General features: G+C 39.6%; 4 protein-coding genes across 4 annotated transcripts; all 4 read left to right on the forward strand.

Moving 5' to 3' along the window:
• Positions 3,739-4,611, forward strand: LOC104707173. The gene has a single exon (XM_010423473.1). The coding sequence runs from the start codon at positions 3,739-3,741 to the stop codon at positions 4,609-4,611; it is 873 nt and encodes a 290-aa protein (XP_010421775.1).
• LOC104707188 lies at positions 6,304-7,350 on the forward strand. Its single transcript, XM_010423488.1, has 2 exons — positions 6,304-6,426; positions 6,811-7,350. Exons 1-2 carry the CDS (start codon positions 6,304-6,306, stop codon positions 7,348-7,350), a joined length of 663 nt encoding a protein of 220 aa, XP_010421790.1.
• LOC109126076 (uncharacterized mitochondrial protein AtMg00310-like) lies at positions 9,402-9,809 on the forward strand. Its single transcript, XM_019229157.1, has one exon. The coding sequence runs from the start codon at positions 9,402-9,404 to the stop codon at positions 9,807-9,809; it is 408 nt and encodes a 135-aa protein (XP_019084702.1).
• Positions 15,509-16,688, forward strand: LOC104707207 (UDP-glucuronate 4-epimerase 6-like). The gene is made up of 2 exons (XM_010423509.1): positions 15,509-16,618; positions 16,680-16,688. The coding sequence occupies exons 1-2, from the start codon at positions 15,509-15,511 to the stop codon at positions 16,686-16,688; spliced, it is 1,119 nt and encodes a 372-aa protein (XP_010421811.1).

The following is a 16,698-nucleotide window of genomic DNA, read 5'->3' on the forward strand; positions in this document are numbered from 1 at the left end:
AACCTCATACCATATGCGGGTTCGATCCACATTAAAAGCAGAATTTTTTTTTTTGGGTTTAACATTCGTGTCTCGCCGGTGATGATGAATCAAAAGAAAATGTATGAGCAACAACATCTTCGTTCATCGAATCTTTTTGTCCACCCCAATCCGCTCCGCACTGGACTGTCTTTTAAACTACGCTAGAAGCTATCTCGTCGATCTCCTCCCTCCCTGCGTCCGCCGCATCGAATACCGATCTCCTCCCTCCTCCGATCTGCCGCGTCATATACCTGTACTTCGATATGATCCTCGTCGACGACATCGCTAAACTCGCCGCCACAGATCTCGGCCGAAACTCAGTCCTTGCCGAGCCGAAGTACTGCAACGAAGATGTTGTTGCTCATCACCGGCAAGACACGAGAGAGAGGTTAAACCGAAAAAAAAGTCTGCTTTTGATGTGTATCGAACCTGCACATGGTGTGAGGATATTCCCAACCATTATTACAACCAGACCACGCTAACATAACTCGTACCATAACTGTCTATATAATATATATCTACTAAAACTTTAATTAAAACTTTAAACACCATCAAATGATTCCGTCACACCCGTTAACGGATGTTAAGTCAGAGGTATAAATCTACCAATAATATAAAGATCAAGTATTTTTTATTCAACAATAATTAAATGAAGTATTTTTGTTCCAATAAATTAACATGAGATATTAAACTTCCAAATAAAAAATAAATGGGGTATTTTTAAGCTTTTTTCCCTATTACTCATATGACTAAATTTGATGTATTCACTATTTAAATTGTTCAACAGTATATATATATACATATATATATATATACATTTGTATTTGACATCATAACTCTATAAATGACACATGTATCATTTTGTGGAGGTTAAAATATATATATATATATATATATTATTTTCACAGCATTTTTCAGAAGAAGGCTTGAAGTTGGATAATATTTACATCATATGCCATTATAATTAAAACATTTAATACAAAAAAAAATTAAAAAAAAAATAAATTAGGAAAATCGAGTATGGAAATATATATTTCCCTAAATATTTGAACAACATCAATTTCTATTTTCCTTTTTAATTACAAGTTTTAAAATGTTTTAATAAAAAAGAAACTATTGTATCTTAACTTATTCAATTTTGATTTTCCATAATTGGTGTGGCATTATACATGTTTTCCATTATACATGTTTTCCATTATACATGTTTTCCATTATACATAAATTGTTTAATGTTTTCAATGTTAAAATGGATAGAGCAATTGATGTCAAAATGGGTAGAACAAAATATAAAAATAAACTAATAATGTATGATACAAAACTAACTATTTTTTTTATCCACCGGTCCAAACCTAGACTAAAAATAATCATAAGTATGTGATGGGAATTAGGTTAATATTAGTACACTTATATATTTTTGCGGGTTGGTCTAAAAACACAAAGAAAATATTTTAAAACTTAATTTTATATGAAAGAAGTTAAAAACCAACACTAACCCACTCCATCGTACTCATAGACAAAACTAACTAAATTTAAATTGGTGAATAAACAATTTTATACTAACTACAAAGTATTATACATATTAACAGAAATTTTTTTTTGTATTAAATGTTTTAATTACAATAGCATATGATGTAAATATTCCTCAACTTCAAGCCTTCTTCTGAAAAATGCTGTGAAAATAATAATATAGATATACACTATACGTCTCATAATTAAGAAAATTAATAACAAACAGAAAATACTGAACGAAAATAAGAAAGTAATATGTATAAAGAAGTTTCGTATTGTCCCCAATGGGAAGGAGAAGGAGAAGGTGGATGCCCGGTTGGAGCCTCGACAAGATGACAAGTTACAGAGCTATAAGGGTGCTACAACTCAAGGTCTCAATCATGGTTTGGGTGGGGGCTTGAGTGGTCAGGGTTCAGGGGTATCTCATCCAGGGCCTTTCGCTGGTAATGGTCGCGGGTCAGGTCCTCAAGCTACCAACTTCTGCTATAAACAGGGATATGGCAACAAAGCAAAGAATGGCAAAAGGGATTATCAGGGTGAGGAACGGTTGGTGAAGCAACATAGGAGTACAATTGAGGCACCTACAAGTTCAAGCCAACAGTTGGCTGTGTCAGGCAGTGGTTTAAATCAACTCAAAACCAATGAGGTGGGGCATCAGTTTTCGGATAATGAACAAAAGATGTTAGATGCGTTTTTGGGCTCTACCTTGGAAGACTTACCGGTCTCCGATGGTCAGCTTGTGGACGTAGCGACATTTCCTGTAGGGGTTTCTGATAGGAGGGTTCGCAAGAATTTATTCCCATAGACAGTGGTCGTAAGTGATTCTGATATGAACGATATGGAGCTGATGCAGCAGGAGGTGACTTTCATGGATGTTCTGGGTGACTTTCTGGCTCAAGATTTCCCTCTTAAGGAGGATCAATCGCTAGCTTTTCTGGGTACAATCCCGGAGGAGAGGGGCAATGAAACAGAGGTATCCCGTGAGGGGGGAGAAGAAGCAGAGGGAATGGAGGACCTTCTGGCGGAGGAGGATATCTCTGATCGGGGGTCAAAGGCTTTGCAAGAAGGGTCTGCGGAGGATATCTCTGACGACATTCCCCCAAGTGATGAGACTGGTGGTACGGTTCAACCACCACGGTCTAAAGTGGTCAAGGGTAAGGGGCCTCTCCAAGGGGTGAGTACCAAGAAGCGGAGCATGTTTACTTTGGCGTCGCCTCGTAAGAAGGCTGTCACTAAGGGTGCAGGACTGATGGGTAAGGCGGGTTCTCACCAGGGAGGGAAGCCTCCGAGTAATGCGGCTGATTAATGCAAGTCGTAAGCAGGTGTTGGCAAGGGTGTGGGTTCTCCTCCCATCTTACAAGGAGATGGTCTTCTGCTTGGCAGCAGTCTTTGTTCTTTTCTACCATAGGTTCTTCCGTTTTGCATAATTTTCTGCTTCTGAATAAATCACCATCGGTTGTTCCGTATGGTTTTAGTTGTTGTTTGCTTCTCTTTTCCTTTGTTGGTTATGATTATCTGGTTTTGGATAATTTTGGTTGTAGTCAATTGGTCCGTGTATTAATAAACCCTTGCCACGGTTTTCTTTAAGTCTTGTTTCTCCATCTTTCTTACGATGTTTCATATATCGGTGGTGTGTTTTTGGTTAGTGGTTTTTTATTTACAGACAACGAGGTACATTTTTCAAGATGTTCAAACCAGTTGGTTGCTTTATTCAGATGGGGTTCTTTTAGTTCTTTTTTTTGGTTGGGTTTTTATTCCTTATTATGGTCACGAGTTTTTTATATTGTTATTGGTTTCAATTCCTTGCCTATTTATCATGGTGGTTCTGCGTGGTGATCTTTTATATTTTTTATACTTGTAAGATGCAGATTTTGAGTTGGAATTGTCAAGGTCTTGGCAATAAGGCTATTATTGGAAATCTAAGGGATTTGTGGAGTCGGCATCGGCCAGACTTTCTTTTTTTCATGGAAACGAAGAAATCTTTTTCGTTCTTGGAAAAATTTGTAGGCCACTTTGGCTATAAAAATTTAAAAACAGTGGAACCGAATGGTTGTAGTGGGGGTCTGACTCTGTTCTATAATCAAGAGGATTATCATGTTTCAAATTTTATTTGAGTCAAATAGATTGATTGATGTGGAGGCGGTTTACAAAGGTCGCACAATTAATTTAACATTTGTTTATGGTGATCCGGTCCCTAAGAACCGTGAAATGGTTTGGGTACGACTATTAAGGATCAGTTCGTCACGAACAACTCCTTGGTTTGTTATTGGTGATTTTAATGAATTAACAGGAAATCATGAAAAACGTGGTGGGAAACTCCGTCATGCTTCTTCTTTTCTTGCTTTTAATGGAATGATTCAGGACTGTGGTTTCTTGGAATTTCCATATCTTGGGGACTTTTTGTCTTGGCGAGGGTGGCGGGATAAAAAACCAATACGTTGTAGGTTGGACAGGGCTTTGGGTAATGAGGATTGGCACGATTTGTTTCCTGATACGGTTACAGAATACTTACCCATGGTTGTGTCTGATCATAAGCCTCTTGTGGTGAGTATAGGCGCTAAGCGGCCGCGAGGGCGGAGGAGTTTTATCTTTGATCGTCGCTGGGTTGGGAAGGAGGGATTGATGGATGCGATCTCGCATGGTTGGGATGGTGCTCCTGATCAGGGATCGACCAATTTTGTGGACAGACTTGCCAATTGTCGACGGGAGCGCAAAGCGGAGGTCCCTATCGGTAGGGATACGATTGAGGATTTGAAACGACAACTGGATGTCGCTCAGGCAGATGATGCATCTCCCCCGAGTGTAATTCCGGAACTAACTGACCGGCTACGAGAGGCATATCAGGATGAGGAGGTATATTGGTATTTGAAGAGCCGGAATCGATGGATGCGGGTGGGGGATAAGAATACTAAGTATTTCCATGCACAAACTAAGCAGCGACAGGCACGTAATCAAATCACTGGTTTGTATGACAAGCATAATGTTTGGTCTACAGAGGATGCTGCAATCTGTAATACAGCGGTGTCGTATTTTGAGGATTTGTTTACTTCTATTAATCCGGATATTTTGAGGACGCCTTAAGTGAGGTTAAAACTGTAATTACGGATGAGGTGAATGTGCGTTTACTTGGCCCAGCTACAGAGGCTGAGGTAAAAAGGGTTCTTTTTATGATGCATTCGGATAAAGCTCCCGATCCAGATGGGATGACAGCTTTGTTTTTTCAGAAAGCATGGATGGTTGTCAAAAAAGATCTTGTGTCTTTAGTCAATCGGTTTTTTGCCGAAAGGGTTTTTGATAAAAGTTTAAATAGTACGCATATCTGTCTAATTCCAAAGGTGGCAAAGCCAACCCGGATGACGGAATTGCGCCCTATTAGTCTGTGTAATGTGGGGGTATAAGATTATTTCGAAAATCTTGTGTCAGCGGCTTAAAACGGTTCTACCGGCTCTTATTTCGGAAACTCAATCGGCTTTTGTTCCAGACCGACTAATTTCTGATAACATCTTGATTGCTCAGGAGATGTTTCATGGTTTACGGACTAATCCATCTTGTAAGGGGAAATTTATGGCTATAAAAATAGATATGCGCAAGGCATATGACAGGGTAGAGTGGGCTTTTGTTGAGGCGCTACTTCGAAAAATGGGGTTTGCGGAGACATGGATCTCCTGGATCATGTTTTGTGTTACATCAGTTGAGTATAAAGTTCTTCTATATGGTCAACCAAATGGATTGATTATTCCTCAGCGGGGGCTACGGCAAGGAGACCCGTTATCTCCTTATTTGTTTATTTTATGTACGGAAGTTTTAATTGCTAATATCCGGAAAGCAGAGATGGGTAAGTTGATCACTAGGATTAAGGTGGCCAACAAATGTACACCAATCACGCACCTGTTATTTGCGGATGACAGTTTATTTTTTTGTAAGGTTGAAAAGGACCAATGTGGAGCTATCTTGGATATTTTAAAGCAGTACGAGGCCGTCTCAAGACAGCAAATTAATTTTGCAAAGTCTTCGATACAGTTTGGTCATACGGTTGATGAGGGGGTACGAACGGAGATGCAGGAGGTTCTTGGAATAACCAATTTGGGCGGCATGGGTTCATATATGGGTTTACCTGAGAGTTTAGGGGGGTCTAAAACACAGGTTTTCTCTTTTGTTTCGGATAAACTTCAAAATCGGACAAATGGTTGGACGGCGAAGTTACTATCCAAAGGAGGTAAAGAGGTGATGATTAAGTCTGTTGCGACTGTTGTTCCGACTTTTGTGATGTCTTGCTTCCGGATACCGAAAACGATCACATCCAAACTTACTAGTGCACTGGCAAATTTTTGGTGGAGTACACATGGTCAGTCAGGGGGTATGCATTGGCTTGCTTGGGAGAAATTATGTTGCAGTAAGCAACTAGGTGGCTTGGGGGTTAGGAATGTCGACGATTTTAATTCGGCTTTACTAGCTAAGCAATAATGGCTACTGATGGAGTTTCCAGATTCACTGTTTGCCAAGGTTTTCAAAGGTAGGTACTATCGGAACTCCAATCCAATGGAACCGATTAGGTCATACTCTCCCTCGTATGGGTGGAGGATTATTGTATCCGCTCGATCTTTGGTACACAAAGGGCTCATTAAAAGAGTGGGCTCTGGGGACACCATTTCTATATGGACTGATCCCTGGATTCCGGCTCAATCTCCAAGACCAGCTTTAGGTACGGGTCCCTTTGCAGATCCTTCTCTCCAACTAACTCAGTTCATTGATCGTCAAAAGAATTCCTAGCGTATGGATCTGCTTCATGAGCATTTTGATCCGATGAATGTCGACTTGATAGGGGCTTTACCTTTAGGGAGTTGTCCATCGGCAGACTCCCTAGGGTGGCATTTTACAAAGTCTGGGAAGTACACGGTTAAGTCTGGATATCATACGGCACGCAGGGCAGCACACAGACTTTTCAGGTCCCAGGGTGTGGTCCAGAGATTACCCCTCTTTTAGCTAGTGTTTGGCAGGTTAAATGCCCACCTAAAATACAACATTTTATGTGGAAAGTTTTGTCTGGCTGTCTTTCTGTCTCGTCTAATCTGAGACGGCGGGGTATAGCATGTGATTTGGGTTGTGCACGGTGTGGGGCTGATGACAAAACAATAAATCATGCTATTTTTGTNGGAAGTTTTAATTGCTAATATCCGGAAAGCAGAGATGGGTAAGTTGATCACTAGGATTAAGGTGGCCAACAAATGTACACCAATCACGCACCTGTTATTTGCGGATGACAGTTTATTTTTTTGTAAGGTTGAAAAGGACCAATGTGGAGCTATCTTGGATATTTTAAAGCAGTACGAGGCCGTCTCAAGACAGCAAATTAATTTTGCAAAGTCTTCGATACAGTTTGGTCATACGGTTGATGAGGGGGTACGAACGGAGATGCAGGAGGTTCTTGGAATAACCAATTTGGGCGGCATGGGTTCATATATGGGTTTACCTGAGAGTTTAGGGGGGTCTAAAACACAGGTTTTCTCTTTTGTTTCGGATAAACTTCAAAATCGGACAAATGGTTGGACGGCGAAGTTACTATCCAAAGGAGGTAAAGAGGTGATGATTAAGTCTGTTGCGACTGTTGTTCCGACTTTTGTGATGTCTTGCTTCCGGATACCGAAAACGATCACATCCAAACTTACTAGTGCACTGGCAAATTTTTGGTGGAGTACACATGGTCAGTCAGGGGGTATGCATTGGCTTGCTTGGGAGAAATTATGTTGCAGTAAGCAACTAGGTGGCTTGGGGGTTAGGAATGTCGACGATTTTAATTCGGCTTTACTAGCTAAGCAATAATGGCTACTGATGGAGTTTCCAGATTCACTGTTTGCCAAGGTTTTCAAAGGTAGGTACTATCGGAACTCCAATCCAATGGAACCGATTAGGTCATACTCTCCCTCGTATGGGTGGAGGATTATTGTATCCGCTCGATCTTTGGTACACAAAGGGCTCATTAAAAGAGTGGGCTCTGGGGACACCATTTCTATATGGACTGATCCCTGGATTCCGGCTCAATCTCCAAGACCAGCTTTAGGTACGGGTCCCTTTGCAGATCCTTCTCTCCAACTAACTCAGTTCATTGATCGTCAAAAGAATTCCTAGCGTATGGATCTGCTTCATGAGCATTTTGATCCGATGAATGTCGACTTGATAGGGGCTTTACCTTTAGGGAGTTGTCCATCGGCAGACTCCCTAGGGTGGCATTTTACAAAGTCTGGGAAGTACACGGTTAAGTCTGGATATCATACGGCACGCAGGGCAGCACACAGACTTTTCAGGTCCCAGGGTGTGGTCCAGAGATTACCCCTCTTTTAGCTAGTGTTTGGCAGGTTAAATGCCCACCTAAAATACAACATTTTATGTGGAAAGTTTTGTCTGGCTGTCTTTCTGTCTCGTCTAATCTGAGACGGCGGGGTATAGCATGTGATTTGGGTTGTGCACGGTGTGGGGCTGATGACAAAACAATAAATCATGCTATTTTTGTTTGTCCAATAGCTCGGCAAGTGTGGGCCTTATCTCATCTTCCGATGGGGCCAATTTCTTTTCCCACGGACTCTGTGTATGCAAACATGGATCATTTTTTAGGCTAAAAAAATCCGGGTTCTCAAGCACCCGCTTTCCCCTGGGTTATGTGGTATATATGGAAAGCCAAGAATGCACGGGTTTTTGAAAATAAGGATGAGCAGCTTGGGGAGATATTCAGGGTAGCAGCGGGTGAGGCGTTATCTTGGCAGCAAGTACAAGAAGAGAGTCAGAGTGAGGATCTCCCCTCTGGTCCGGTCGTTTGTAACTCTCGGGTGAGGGTAGCTGCAGCTCCCCTTTCTACCTTTTACTCGGGTCATCGGTGTTTCGTTGATGGATCTTGGAAGGCCGGTGACACCTTTGCAGGTGCAGGATGGCTTTGTACGACGTCTCAGGATTTGTCGCATATTATGGGAGCTACCAATTTCCGATGAAGTCTCTCCCCCTTACATGCTGAAGTAGAAGCTTTCATCTGGGCTATGCGTTGTATGATTGGACATGACTACCGGGACGTGGCTTTTTATACTGACTGTTCAGACTTGGTGAAGATGGTGTCTTCACCTCAAGACTGGCCGGCATTTTCTACGTACTTCGCCGATATCAAGATTGACAGGGAAGAGTTTACTTCTTTCTCTTTATCTTTTATTTCTATAAATTTGAGTGTACGTGCAGACGCTTTAGCGCGTAAGACGTGTATAAATCCGCACCATATTTTATATGTAAACAACTTTCCACCTTATTCACTCACATGAGCAAATCTTTTGTTGTCAAAAAAAAGTTTCGTAATCAGACATTTTAAAAACAATGATTACCATTAAGAAACCATATGTTTCTCTCCCTATTAACTTTACAACCCCAAATTTTTCTTCTGAATTGAAATTCGACCTAACGTTTTCTCCAACTTGTGACTTGTCCACACGCTCTTGATCACTTTTCCTGCTATATTTTCCTAAGAAAATCACATGCAAAAAGTTTCAATGGAAAATTATTTTATCATTTTCGCAAACCACTAAGTTCTTGTACCGTCTAAAATACAGATATATTTTATCTAGTTTTGCAGTAGAATATTGGGTTAAAAGAAAAGGTTAGTTTTGGCTCTAATGTATTTTGTAGTAAGTTTAGACATAAAGCGGAGATATAAAGATGGATCTTAATTTGTCTTTTTACCTTTAGATTATATACTGTTTAACTTATTCGCATATTTTATCTATTTTCCGAACGTTCTTTCCATGTTTATTCCCCCCCCCCCCCANAGACAGCAAATTAATTTTGCAAAGTCTTCGATACAGTTTGGTCATACGGTTGATGAGGGGGTACGAACGGAGATGCAGGAGGTTCTTGGAATAACCAATTTGGGCGGCATGGGTTCATATATGGGTTTACCTGAGAGTTTAGGGGGGTCTAAAACACAGGTTTTCTCTTTTGTTTCGGATAAACTTCAAAATCGGACAAATGGTTGGACGGCGAAGTTACTATCCAAAGGAGGTAAAGAGGTGATGATTAAGTCTGTTGCGACTGTTGTTCCGACTTTTGTGATGTCTTGCTTCCGGATACCGAAAACGATCACATCCAAACTTACTAGTGCACTGGCAAATTTTTGGTGGAGTACACATGGTCAGTCAGGGGGTATGCATTGGCTTGCTTGGGAGAAATTATGTTGCAGTAAGCAACTAGGTGGCTTGGGGGTTAGGAATGTCGACGATTTTAATTCGGCTTTACTAGCTAAGCAATAATGGCTACTGATGGAGTTTCCAGATTCACTGTTTGCCAAGGTTTTCAAAGGTAGGTACTATCGGAACTCCAATCCAATGGAACCGATTAGGTCATACTCTCCCTCGTATGGGTGGAGGATTATTGTATCCGCTCGATCTTTGGTACACAAAGGGCTCATTAAAAGAGTGGGCTCTGGGGACACCATTTCTATATGGACTGATCCCTGGATTCCGGCTCAATCTCCAAGACCAGCTTTAGGTACGGGTCCCTTTGCAGATCCTTCTCTCCAACTAACTCAGTTCATTGATCGTCAAAAGAATTCCTAGCGTATGGATCTGCTTCATGAGCATTTTGATCCGATGAATGTCGACTTGATAGGGGCTTTACCTTTAGGGAGTTGTCCATCGGCAGACTCCCTAGGGTGGCATTTTACAAAGTCTGGGAAGTACACGGTTAAGTCTGGATATCATACGGCACGCAGGGCAGCACACAGACTTTTCAGGTCCCAGGGTGTGGTCCAGAGATTACCCCTCTTTTAGCTAGTGTTTGGCAGGTTAAATGCCCACCTAAAATACAACATTTTATGTGGAAAGTTTTGTCTGGCTGTCTTTCTGTCTCGTCTAATCTGAGACGGCGGGGTATAGCATGTGATTTGGGTTGTGCACGGTGTGGGGCTGATGACAAAACAATAAATCATGCTATTTTTGTTTGTCCAATAGCTCGGCAAGTGTGGGCCTTATCTCATCTTCCGATGGGGCCAATTTCTTTTCCCACGGACTCTGTGTATGCAAACATGGATCATTTTTTAGGCTAAAAAAATCCGGGTTCTCAAGCACCCGCTTTCCCCTGGGTTATGTGGTATATATGGAAAGCCAAGAATGCACGGGTTTTTGAAAATAAGGATGAGCAGCTTGGGGAGATATTCAGGGTAGCAGCGGGTGAGGCGTTATCTTGGCAGCAAGTACAAGAAGAGAGTCAGAGTGAGGATCTCCCCTCTGGTCCGGTCGTTTGTAACTCTCGGGTGAGGGTAGCTGCAGCTCCCCTTTCTACCTTTTACTCGGGTCATCGGTGTTTCGTTGATGGATCTTGGAAGGCCGGTGACACCTTTGCAGGTGCAGGATGGCTTTGTACGACGTCTCAGGATTTGTCGCATATTATGGGAGCTACCAATTTCCGATGAAGTCTCTCCCCCTTACATGCTGAAGTAGAAGCTTTCATCTGGGCTATGCGTTGTATGATTGGACATGACTACCGGGACGTGGCTTTTTATACTGACTGTTCAGACTTGGTGAAGATGGTGTCTTCACCTCAAGACTGGCCGGCATTTTCTACGTACTTCGCCGATATCAAGATTGACAGGGAAGAGTTTACTTCTTTCTCTTTATCTTTTATTTCTATAAATTTGAGTGTACGTGCAGACGCTTTAGCGCGTAAGACGTGTATAAATCCGCACCATATTTTATATGTAAACAACTTTCCACCTTATTCACTCACATGAGCAAATCTTTTGTTGTCAAAAAAAAGTTTCGTAATCAGACATTTTAAAAACAATGATTACCATTAAGAAACCATATGTTTCTCTCCCTATTAACTTTACAACCCCAAATTTTTCTTCTGAATTGAAATTCGACCTAACGTTTTCTCCAACTTGTGACTTGTCCACACGCTCTTGATCACTTTTCCTGCTATATTTTCCTAAGAAAATCACATGCAAAAAGTTTCAATGGAAAATTATTTTATCATTTTCGCAAACCACTAAGTTCTTGTACCGTCTAAAATACAGATATATTTTATCTAGTTTTGCAGTAGAATATTGGGTTAAAAGAAAAGGTTAGTTTTGGCTCTAATGTATTTTGTAGTAAGTTTAGACATAAAGCGGAGATATAAAGATGGATCTTAATTTGTCTTTTTACCTTTAGATTATATACTGTTTAACTTATTCGCATATTTTATCTATTTTCCGAACGTTCTTTCCATGTTTATTCCCCCCCCCCCCCAAATTATCGAATTTTATAGTTGGTTTATGGTAATTGAAGTCAGCATAGCCTTTGCTGTAAATGAAATGAAATGCATATCTGCATTTGATAATTATGCAAGTACATATAGTTGTTTAAAATCCATCGATCGTTCATTCATGTTATTGCGACAACTATATGGCGTGATCCGATCAGATCTCTAATATTAGAATTTGCAGCTTCATTATAAAATTTGGACTTTGCTTAGAAGAGAATCAATCTTCAGGAAACGCGTAGACTATCAACAACAAGTCGGCTACTTCACTATTCTATAGTTTTTTTTTCTGTCATAAAAAGGTTTCATTTATTTTGTACTTGTACTGTTCTTTAATTGATTTTTGAAACCCCATTTTCACAATATAAAATTAGTGTGGGGAGAAAAATAAGTCAGCAAATAAAATTAGTCCATATGTTCACACATATATGAACATGTGGAGAGAGGTCACATGGGGCTCTCCTGTCATTTCCACGCACCACAAGACAAACAGAAGTGGCGTTGTCTTCTTGCTTACCCAATGTGTAAAACTAATTCCTTAATTATTTGACTCGTTTGGTTATATATACTTTGACAACTAAGGTTTACTTATATTATTCTGGAACGCATATTAAAGTATGCACACTTTACTGCTAAGTCATATAGCACAGTCACTAATATTTTAATAATTAAAACCATTAAGGTCAGTTCATGTTTTACTAGGATTAAGAAAGAAAATACAAATTTGGAAAATTTGATATCTATGAGTTTTGTTAGTCGCAAATAAATCCATAGTGAACAATTAAATAAACCTACAAATAACGATACAATAGATTTTTTTTTTTTTGGAACAAAGACGATACAATAGATAAGAAACAAAATCTACAACAACAAATTCTAGTTGCATATTAAAAATCCAATCAGTTAGTGATATTTGATATCTCTTACTGGTTGGTCAAATTAATCACACATTTAATATAACATAAAATTGATGTATTTAATTTCTTAATGCTTCAATTATTTGGCCAATTTTCATATTCTAGTTTTTTTACGTAGTCTAGAAATGAATAACAATATACGAGAATGACTCAATATTTTGACAGACATAGGCATTACATCGTATCAGATTTCGTCAATGTCTCAACCACAACTTGTTTTTGATCTCTTGTCTTGTGAAGATTAAGATCCTCAATTTTCAGTCAATTATTTTTAAGTACGCTCATAATCCATCTATAATCTGACTAGGCTAATCGATACAAACCAACTTGCTCTTTAGAAAAGAAAAAAAACCCTCAACTTGTTCTATTGTTGACTAGAATCATTGTTTGGCCTTGATTTGAGGAGATGACATGTTTTTGATCATGAGATTTTTTATCGCCTTACATGGAAATTTATTTAGTTCATCAGTATTAGACATCCAAATATTTTCCATGTCATCTATGTTTGCTTATGCATCACCTAAAATAAACACTAGGCCGCAGTTCTAAAGGTGGTTATATTTCTAAACGGAAGTACTTGTTGTCACAGACATTATGACTATATATAAGTTTCAATTGACCGGGCGAAAGATGCGCTAAAAAAGGGTTATAGTAAGTGATTTAAGTGTCGATTCATACCGCATGTGGTCAAAAGCTCAAAAGGGTTTTAAGTTGTTTTCATTAGTTTCTTTAAACAGTTACGGGGTCATGTTGTTAAAATGAAACCTATAAATTGTGATACTTTAAAAGGAAAGCGTAGTGGGTGATTAAAAACAAACAAAAATGAGTAAATTCGGAAATTTTTAGTACGTATATAGAGATACTTGGACACGATCCGTACTCAAATCATTTGCATACAATCTCATACGCGTAAATGAATTCGTTTGGCGGTCTCTTGGCACATCCGATGTGTGTTTGGTACATGTGTCGCGCATATATGTTTCATATAGTGGATGAGACAATTTTGGCTTTAATACATGTTCATTGTTACCATCAGCCACTCGTTCGTCTCATTTATCGCCATGCATGATCATGACAATATTTTTTACTTTCGTATGTAATATTTGATCGTCAGCAATTAACACGAGGTTGACTTATATCTTCTTTAGAAGAAGTATTTATTTATCTAAATAATCATTTAACCGTTGGATCTATATATTAATTTCAGTATTTCACACTTTCGGCATCATTAAAAAAAAATATTAGCTCAGCATCTCTATTTTTATTTCCAGTTGTATTTTACACCTAGTTTTTACAAGCTAAAAATTCGACTTTGCTAATCGTCCACATTTAATATAACAATGTCAATGTCTTCTTAAACACGTCCGAATAGTCTAAAGGATGTTTAACTCATCCTCCAGATTTATGAATTGGTAATAGTTAGAGAAGATATAGGAATTTCGACCTTTTCATTTGTCGGACTAGTTACAATTTCTGGCACCTAGCTACGGTTTCTTTACATACTACTATCATGGTCAGATCTCTAATTAGATGTCTTTCATATTAGATTTTTCGCCGACCATATCTTTCTCCCGTTTCTTTAGCATCTTCTCAAAAAGGAATTTAGAGCTTCAATTGGTTTCCGTAACATTAGTTGCATGGAAGTTTGATTGAAGTATGCAAATGCAATGGCATGGAAACCGACACCTCCCCAAAAGGCTAAAACCTTGACATACCTTAGTCAATTAATAGTTTAATTTACTCTAGCACTAGAGATTTCGGTTTCCATGACATGAATCATGCTTGTATTCAATTGGAAATTAAGCAATACATAATGTATGTCAGAAGTGCAAGAGTTACTAGTACTCTCCCTTGTTATGAAGAACACCAAAAATTTCTTCAATTCATTCATAGTGTTGGTTAGAATTTAACGTCATACTTTAATTATTAACATAAATTATCTAGATGTCTAGTAAATTCTAGTACTATTTTCATTTACTTTTCTTTGTGGTTTATTAATATCAAATTATCATGAAAACTATACTTTAACTGTTTATCTTTAAATTTAAAGTCGTGAAAAAGAAACCAATATTTGACCCAAAAAAAAAAAAAGAAACCAATAACATAATAAATGATAATTTGATTGGGTACAAGTTGTAAATTTTTTTTAAAAAAATCAGAAAATCATATCTCCATAAAGATAAAGAATACGACAAACTTGATATCATCTAGTAGTAACGAAAACAAACTTCATAGTTAATAAACAAATCTTGACCCCTATAAAATAAGTAAATAACTCAACAAGACTTTTTTTAAAAAAGATACCAAAAAGTAAACTCTTGTAGAGAAGTCTCCAATGGAGAACAATCTAACTCTTCCAATGCGTGGCATAGGCCTAATTTGGTGATCCTTGTTATATTTCGGGTAAAATCACACACTCATGTAAAAATACCGACAACACCAATATCACTATTACAATATAATAGCACTACTTTTTCCCATTATTATATTTTAGAAATCAACGAGTTGATTTATTTATTATTTTTATTATTATCATATATCTTTATTAGGAAAAAAAGTGGCTTCCGACCAGCAAATTATTTCTCTTCTTCTTCTTTATAATCATCAGATCGCTTCTTCACTTGTTCTTCAGGGCTCGAAATCTCTCTCAAACCCTCCTCAAAAAATTCCAAAAAAATTCTCAAATCTTGAAAACATCTTCGAGCCCCTTTTATGTAGATCAAGAACAGTGGAGAAAGATCCACCACACATATAAATAAAACCAAGTGAGTTGTTATATCAAGAAGACGAAAATGCCTATGTCGGCGACGGCGGATACAAGCAAGACGGTGAAGCTGGAGAGGTACAACAGCTACCTCCGCAAGATTCACAGTACCAAAGTTCTCAACGCGTCTTCTAAAGTTCTTTTCCGAGCTACGCTTCTTGTAGCTCTTGTCCTCGTCCTCCTCTTCGCCATCAACTACCCTCCACTCTCCGACAGCCGAGCCGCCGCAGCTCATCACCTCCACCGCCGTAGCTTCTTATCCACCGGACTCTTCTCCTCCTCTTCCTCTTCCTCTTCCTCCTCTTCCTCTATCGGTGGAGCCGCGTGGGAAAAGCGCGTTAGACAATCCTCAACAGCCAAAAGACCACGCGGTCTCTCTGTCCTAGTCACTGGAGCTGCCGGCTTCGTCGGATCCCACTGCTCACTATATCTACGGAAACGTGGCGATGGAGTCTTGGGGTTCGACAATTTCAACGATTACTACGACCCAGCACTCAAAAGAGCAAGACAAGCGCTCTTGGAGAAGCAACAAGTGTTCATAGTCGAAGGTGATCTCAACGATGGACCACTCTTACGTAAACTCTTCGATGTCGTCCCATTCACTCACGTCCTCCACTTAGCCGCTCAAGCCGGAGTACGCTACGCCATGAAGAACCCTCAATCCTATATCGCATCCAACATAGCTGGATTCGTAAACCTCCTGGAAGTGGCTAAAGCAGCTAATCCTCAGCCAGCGATCGTTTGGGCTTCGTCTAGCTCTGTTTACGGTCTCAACACTGAGAACCCATTCTCCGAAGAACACAGAACAGACCAACCAGCGAGTCTTTACGCCGCAACCAAGAAAGCCGGAGAAGAGATCGCACATACATACAACCACATCTACGGTCTCTCCTTAACCGGACTAAGGTTCTTCACAGTCTACGGTCCATGGGGAAGACCAGACATGGCTTACTTCTTCTTCACCAAAGACATCCTCCACGGCAAATCAATAGACATTTACAGAACACAGGACAATCAAGAAGTGGCGCGTGACTTCACATACATAGACGACATCGTCAAAGGATGTGTCGGTGCGTTAGACACGGCGGAGAAAAGCACAGGAAGCGGAGGAAAGAAGAGAGGACAAGCTCAGCTACGTGTATACAACCTCGGAAACACGTCTCCTGTTCCGGTAGGGAGACTGGTCTCGATCTTGGAAGGGCTTTTAGGTACGAAAGC

Source organism: Camelina sativa, chromosome 1 (assembly GCF_000633955.1).
Source record: "Camelina sativa cultivar DH55 chromosome 1, Cs, whole genome shotgun sequence".
NCBI lineage: Eukaryota > Viridiplantae > Streptophyta > Magnoliopsida > Brassicales > Brassicaceae > Camelina > Camelina sativa.

Excerpts from the sequence above, each read along its gene's own strand:
- LOC104707173 (XM_010423473.1), top strand. The coding sequence starts at position 3,739 with ATGGTTTGGGTACGACTATTAAGGATCAGTTCGTCACGAACAACTCCT.
- LOC104707188 (XM_010423488.1), top strand. The coding sequence starts at position 6,304 with ATGGATCTGCTTCATGAGCATTTTGATCCGATGAATGTCGACTTGATA. Across the intron at positions 6,427-6,810 it reads CAAAGTCTGGGAAGTACACG|GTTGAAAAGGACCAATGTGG; the intron begins GTTAAGTCTGGA and ends TTTTTTTGTAAG.
- LOC109126076 (XM_019229157.1), top strand. The coding sequence starts at position 9,402 with ATGCAGGAGGTTCTTGGAATAACCAATTTGGGCGGCATGGGTTCATAT.
- LOC104707207 (XM_010423509.1), top strand. The coding sequence starts at position 15,509 with ATGCCTATGTCGGCGACGGCGGATACAAGCAAGACGGTGAAGCTGGAG.